This window comes from Arachis stenosperma, chromosome 3, assembly GCF_014773155.1.
Source record: "Arachis stenosperma cultivar V10309 chromosome 3, arast.V10309.gnm1.PFL2, whole genome shotgun sequence".
In the NCBI taxonomy this organism is placed as follows: Eukaryota; Viridiplantae; Streptophyta; class Magnoliopsida; order Fabales; family Fabaceae; genus Arachis; species Arachis stenosperma.
The window spans coordinates 40572652-40579707 of record NC_080379.1 but is presented as its reverse complement, the minus strand read 5'-3'; the positions used below and the strand labels follow the sequence as shown (position 1 = coordinate 40579707).

At 35.3% G+C, this 7056-nt stretch overlaps 1 protein-coding gene and 2 pseudogenes across 1 annotated transcript; 1 reads left to right on the top strand and 2 right to left on the bottom strand.

Annotated features, from left to right (window-relative positions):
• The first annotated feature begins 204 nt into the window (after nucleotides 1-204).
• On the top strand, nucleotides 205-315 carry LOC130972386 (small nucleolar RNA snoR2/U65; annotated as a pseudogene).
• A 2743-nt stretch (nucleotides 316-3058) lies between these two features.
• On the bottom strand, nucleotides 3059-3598 carry LOC130965966 (eukaryotic translation initiation factor 5-like; annotated as a pseudogene).
• Nucleotides 3599-3694: 96 nt separating this feature from the next.
• LOC130965965 (protein FAR1-RELATED SEQUENCE 5-like) lies at nucleotides 3695-6834 on the bottom strand. The gene is made up of 9 exons (XM_057890719.1): nucleotides 6639-6834; nucleotides 6392-6564; nucleotides 5695-6333; nucleotides 5436-5610; nucleotides 5178-5351; nucleotides 4745-4865; nucleotides 4594-4660; nucleotides 4388-4477; nucleotides 3695-3949 (listed from the first exon to the last, which is right to left on the bottom strand). The coding sequence occupies exons 1-9, from the start codon at nucleotides 6832-6834 to the stop codon at nucleotides 3695-3697; spliced, it is 1890 nt and encodes a 629-aa protein (XP_057746702.1).
• Between the last annotated feature and the right edge of the window lie 222 nt (nucleotides 6835-7056).

The following is a 7056-nucleotide window of genomic DNA, read 5'->3' as shown; positions in this document are numbered from 1 at the left end:
TATATTTATCTCTACAGTTTTCATATTGTACATTGCTTCATGATTTCAGTTTGTTTTTGCAAGATATACTTCAACTGATAGCTTGTTTCCCCTGAATGAATTAAAATAAAAAACTGTAAACTGAACATATACCCCCATTCGAGTATTTGGATTAAATAAAAGCAAACAAGCCAAAATCCCAATTGACAAAAGAAAAATACAACCAGTCTTATGATTGGACTAAGAGCAAGAATGTTCATTTGTTTCACATTTTGATAGGAACCTGTGGGTCTTAATACACTGTGATCTACAGAGCCGTTTTATGTGATTACATTCTATTTTATGTAATCCTTTTACCAAAAAAGGAAAAAGAATCTGTATCCCTCAACCATTTTTTAATGGATGCAACACTTTGAGATAGTTAATCGTGTCACTGAAGTTGAAGGAATAGCAGAGAAAAAACTGCAAGTGCTGAAGAGGATGAAGGTACTAATTACAAGATCACACATTTTCTTTAAATAACATTTCAATTCATTCACTGATAACATTTTGATTTGGTTTTGTAGAAAAAGGAGTACCTGCTTTTTGGCTCAATGCAATGAAAAACAATGAAATGTTAGCTGAAGAGGTTAGTTGGTTCTATCAATAGTAACTCCATTTTCTTTTAAATGTTTATTTTATGTCTTGCAAGTTAGTTACATGTGCAATTTTCTGCTGTTCTCTTATTCTTATGTTTAACAAAATGAAAAATTTTCAAACTGCATTCTTTTACCTTGACTGAACAAGAGAAGATGTTTGGTATATTCTTACATGCTCATTTTTTCATTGGTTGTTTCCCTGTATCTTATATTAAAGCAAGGCAGAAGAAAATTGTTTCTTTATGGCATAATATTTTATTGATTTTACGTAATATTTTTATTATAAAGGGGGTACTACTTTGTCCTATTGTAATTCTTATTGATTACAGTTGTCGTACTATGTTACTGTAAACTTTGTACCTAGGGGGCTGTTGGATTAGCAATATTGGTTCCCTCTGTGACAAACCGGAAGAAGAAAATTGACAACAAATCTGATACAAGAAACTCACCTAAAGGATATTCTCCAGTTTCACCTGCTGATGAAAATGAAGGTAACTGGAGACAAGCAAATGCTGCTGATGGTTTAGAACTCTCTGTTGTTGGTGATGCTGTTGATCACGAAGCAATTGACGAGGAACTTCATCTCGAAAATCTTAAGGTTGATAAAAGCTTTTAATCAATAAAAATAATCCTTCTCTTGTTAACTCTCCAGCAAAATGCTGACGTATGATCCTTTTTTTTGTCCATTAACTTTATGCCTTCATTAATGTCATTATTGCTCTTTTCAGATTTCTCAGGCCATATCTGACAACTATCTAATTTATTCTTGAAAAATCCCAGTTATACTGTCTACAATACCTGTTGGTTAGTCTTGTCTCAAATAATATTTCAAATTAAATATTTGACAGGCAAATACATGCTTAGTTTCCTCTATTTGTACTTGGCGCATGACCTATCGTGGATGAGAGCGTGGACTTCTAACCTGTTATCGCAATACCAGTTTGGCTGTGGCCAAGGAGTTAATGGAAGCCAAGGGCATTAAGCAATTACCAGTGGTTAAACGCGGTGGAGATGCAATAGAGAGAGGAAGCGGAGAATTGTTGGTCTTCTTCATTATGATGCACTACAGCATTGTCTCAGGTTAACTTATTATCTAATACTTGTTTATACTTTAATTTCTATTTTCCTACCTATCACAAGCTGGGTTTCTCATTTCAGCACATAAAATACTTGTAGATCATTTTTGTTACGCAAACTATGTATGTTAGTCAATTAAAATGTTGAAGTGTCGCAGCATATTTCTGTAGATGTCAAGACTTGAGTTTAGGTTTATAGCTCTTTTTTCATTGCCCTGTGTGTTTGTGAATGTTTGATCAAACATATTTAGTTGCCGAGTATATACATATTCTTTCTTTAATATTTTTTTCTTGCTAGAGGAGATCTAAATGATCATAAGAGAATTTTTCTTTCTGTGGTTTGAACGTAATTATTATGCCATTTGATCTATGTTGTTAATTCCATTTAGTGGTATGAGACTTGGCCACTGCTGCAATTGGATAATGTTTAAATACCTTTTTCATGTGATACTAAACGAAATTATAAGAATTATTTTAGCTGAAGATATTCATGGTGCATTTGATATTTTGCAGGAAAGAGATTAACCATTGAAAGGAAGTGAATCAAAATAGGAGAGAAAATCATTTGGCTGTGGAAATTGCAAACGGGCATTAGCTTGGTTATCCTCACCAAAGAAACAGTGAGGAGGTGGCATGGATTTTCTTGATTACCATTTTGAAAGCCAAGTTATGAGTGAAGACTGATTATATAAGTCGATGTATATTTTAGTGTCCCAATCCAATGGTGACAAGTTAAGCTGAGATTCCTTTTGGATAATTTAGCAAAGTGCATCTTGTAAAGTAATTATAAGAAAGAAGCATATTCTTGTGTCGGTTAATAATCAATCTGTTACTCACCTAACCATTTAACATGTATGATTATAAGGCTTCTTTCAACTACTAAAAGTCAAGTCAACAAATATGAACAATATAGATAGTTGAGGAGTGAGTGTGTGTGTGTGAGAAAGAGAAAGAAAGAAAGAAAGAAAGAGAAAGATGGAAGAAAGAATAGTGTTGTATGCTACTCCGAGCATAGGCTACATAGTTTCAACGGTTGAAGCGGCCAAACGCCTTTCCCTCCGTCGCGACAACATCACCATCCTCCTTACCAACAAAATTCATGTAATCTACGGGCACATATAATCAGAAACAAACCTTATAGTGAATATATAACTAAAACCATAGTACTTAGAACACAACATCATGCATAATCCAAACACATACATGAACTCTAGCAACACTTCAACCACACAAGGGGCCAAAACAAGACCCTTTATTCAAAATAAAAGGACACAACAGTAAAGAAAATCAACAAACTGAGGACAATAACAGTAAGTAAACGTGATATCATAATCTTCAATATTCTGAACTGAGCACAAACTTTTCTCATTCTTCCTCCGATTCTGATTCAGCATTCTAAAGCCAATCAACGAATGGTTAAGCATTCTTCCATATCTGAGAGTCCTTCTTATCACCCTTCAGTCCCTTTGAATACCAAGGCACAATGTGCTCTTCCTCCACCAAATCAACATCATAGAGGGCTTTCAGAATAAGTGCAACCTCCTTCAACGCATTGCTACCTTTCTTGTAACAGAACTCCTCAACAACATTGAGCAATAACAGCTGCGATCCCTCGTCATCTCCAGCAACTGCAGCAGCAAGGTGATTCTTCCTCTTGGAAGCTTCTTTTTCAAACCCTTTTTCGACGCCATCAAATAATCCTTCAAGAAGTGCATTCATCTTCTCCTGAGCAGATACAGGAAATGCAGCAATATGTGACTGCAATTCCTTCACTGCAACACCTTTCTTCAAATATCCTTTCACTTTCCTGACCACAATTGCATAGTTCACAGTGTCACCATTCTCAAAACCCTTGCTTTTTGTCTTCTTCTTCTTCTCTGGTTCATTTGTCGAGAGCATGACCATATCAGCAGTCACAGCACTTAACTATTCTTGGATACATTGACGAGCAGGATGAAAAGGATATTGGTTCATTTGTAGAAGGATATTGGTTTACAGCACTTAATTGTTCTTCGTTGGTTCATTTGTAGAAGGATATTGGTTGAAGTACGCCATGCCATTTGGAACAGGATGAAAAGGAATAGGGAGGACTCCACCATAAGGTTGATAAGGAAGGACAACTGGATAATGATGCATAGGATATTGTGGCAATCCTGTTATCTTGGTTGTGGCTGTATCTGGAACTTCGGTCTCGTCTATTCCTGATGTGTTAGTCTTATCTTTTAATGTCTCTTGAGTTCGAGTGATTTCTTCAGTCTAAACATAAATCATAATTTTTAAATAATTACGATACAAAATTTAAAAAAAATAAATAAAGAAACTAGTCAGACAAGCTAGAGTCAAGTAAGACTTTTCTCAAATTGTTGGCCTCACTCACCCTTAATCTCTCAGTTGCACTTATGGTATTGGATTAAAATAATTTAAATTCAAATTAAGACTTTAATTTTCCTTATTGAATTATCTAATATAATTTATTAGATATGCGAAATGTTACATTCTGTCGACTTTTTTTGCCATTTGCTCTAATCTTCGGTGTCTCTGTCAATTTAGATACAGACTTCTTGCTTCCACAACCCTTGAATTTTTTGTAATAAAATAATAAAAAATAATATAAACACTATGAGAATAATGTTTCAAATTTGAATTGAAATGACAATAAATTTGATAGATGGTATAACATGGACAAGTGCTTACTTTAAAATTATTGTTATTGTGCACGGGTGTATTTTCTCTTGATTTTGTGTTCTGAGAGGGAGTCTGTTTATTGGCATCACATTCTTCAACCTGCTAAAAAAATTTAAAAATTTGCTCAAAATATAGCATTATTTAATAGTTCTGCGAAAGACACTAAAAATAAGTCAGCATAAAGTAACTAATTAAGCAAGGCATTATATTAATACCATTGGTTCATCTTCAACATTTGAGTATTCGGCGGGTGAGTCTCCCTTGACAAGTAATGGACATGTCCTAATGAAATGCCTGCTTGACTTACAATATGAACATCTTTGTCTCTTTTGGCCTTTTGGAACTTTTCTTGGAGCCCCTTTTCACTTCACAACAGCTGGATCACCTATTAGCGTTGACATGGGAGAAAGCCTCGCTTGTGCATCACCTTTATTTTGTACCTTCGAAATTAGCTTAAGTAACTCACCTGATATTTCCCTATAGTTGGCTGAATTTTTGGAAGAAATATCACAAAGCTTCCAACAAATAGATGCCATTGCACCGCATCTAAGTGTGGGCACTATATCATCAGCGGTGTCTTACTCGCCAATTGAGCATATAAAATCACTCTTTAAATCTCTTGTCCATCTTTTCAAGATAAGAGATGTAGGGACGCATTTTGCATTGCGATGCTTCAAGACCCCAAAGATGTGTGAGCACGGTAATCCACGAGTCTCAAATAGCCTACACTCACACGCAAACAGGTCCTTGTCTTTATTGTAAGATACTTTAAATTGCCATTGCTGATTAAAATACTCACTCGTGTTGTACTCAACAATGTCTCCACTCTTTGGGCATTCAGTCACATTTAAGGCACCTGTTGCTTCTATCTCATCTTTCACAAGTTTAAAAATATTTCTAGTATAAAGTTCAGCAGCTTGTTTCTCAAAACTTTCTAAGCACGTAGTCAAAACAGCATCTTGTTTCTCAAAACCTCAGTCAGCAGTAAGATGGTTGTTTCGGTAATGCCTTAGCACTTCACTAAATTTATGCATGAATTCAAGGAGACTGATTTTACTGTCAACATAGTTCTTCAATAATGAATGAATTCCCTCACACTGTGATGTAGTTCTTATGCGGCCAAAGAAGTGCTCCCTCAAATATGCGGTAGCCCACTTCATTTTGTCATTATAGATGCTCTGGATCCATTCATTCTCGGCAAGTCCGTATTTGGATATGATCTCGCTCCATCTCTGTTCAAACATTTGTACGGTAAACTGTCCATAATATAATACACTAAAATTATCCCAAAAATGCTTGTTTTTTATATTCTGTACCGCATTACGATGGAGATGCCATGCACAAAGGCGGCGTGGTATACCAGGAAATACTTCTAAGATAGCCTCTCTCATAGCATGGTCTCCGTCTGTCATAACGCCTCCGGGTAGTTTTCCTGACATGATTTCCAAAAATTCCTTCAGTGCCCACTTGAAAGATTCGGAACTTTCATCTGAGAGCAGAGCACATCCAAAGATAGTTGTCTGGCCATGGTGGTTGGTCCCTGAAAATATGACTAAGGGCTTGTTGTAGACATTTTTCTTGTAAGTGGTGTCAAAAACGAGTACATCGCCAAAACATTCGTAATCAATAACGCTTTCTCCATCAGCCCACACCAAATTATCCAACCTACCCTCCTTTAAGGTGAACTTTCCTAGAAATAACGGGTCACTGTCTGCCTTAGACAACAGATAGGCCAACGCAACAAATGCATCACCGTCTTTCATTTTACCACGCCTAGTCTTACTAATGTGGTTATGTAAGTCTTTGCTGGTAAAACTCAATTTATCATCTCCACCTTTTTGGAAAACCATGTAACCTATTATGTGGCAAGTTTTAACACCAAATGCTCGCAAGCTGTCTGCTTGTGTTTTATCGGCCTCATTAAGCCCACGATTTGCGGCAATAAGATGTCTGTACTTAGGTGGACACATGGATGATTGTGTTCACTCTCAAAGACACTAACTTTCCACTTACCCATTCTATAGTGACGAATGAAACGAATCCTCGTCCTGCAGTTAATCGAGTAATTGCCCTATGCTTTCTTTGCTGATTGTCCCTGTTAAAGTGCTTCCAATGTCTTTCTCCTGCTTTATTGCAAACCAATTGTCTTGTATTAATGTTGTCATTAGCATCCACTGTCTTCAAGTCTTTTCAGGACACAAATCCATAGCACTTGGCATATTTGGCATAAAATTCACAAACTTGAGATTCTATATCAAACACCAATTCCATATGTCTTCAATGGTCAAATCAGTTATCAACTTTTCAAAACCATCAACATTAATTATATCTGCCTCTGCTTCATCTACAGTTACATCCACCATATCATCACTTTCATCGGAACTGCACTCATACTCAACACTTAAATCTTCAAATTGATCACCATCTTTATACGACTCTTTGCCATCATTCTCCATTACTGAACTTAAAATTTTAACATGTTAGGTACTAAATAAATGCTAGGAGAATGGAATAGGCAAAATGAACTCAATTTTTTATGATTAAAATTATTTAAATTATTTTTTTAAATTCTTTAAAATTTTATATAATAATTTAAAATAAAATAATTTTAAAATAAAAATTCATAATAAACATAAATATGATAAATAAACTCTTTTATTTTTTAACTTTAAAATTTT

Bases quoted from the DNA above. Each gene is read 5' to 3' on its own strand.
- LOC130965965 (XM_057890719.1), bottom strand. From the start codon at position 6,834: ATGGAGAATGATGGCAAAGAGTCGTATAAAGATGGTGATCAATTTGAA. The intron at 6,565-6,638 runs GTTTGATATAGA...TGTCCTGAAAAG, and splicing joins TGAAGACATATGGAATTGGT to ACTTGAAGACAGTGGATGCT. The intron at 5,611-5,694 runs GTACAGAATATA...ATGTTTGAACAG, and splicing joins GGCATCTCCATCGTAATGCG to AGATGGAGCGAGATCATATC.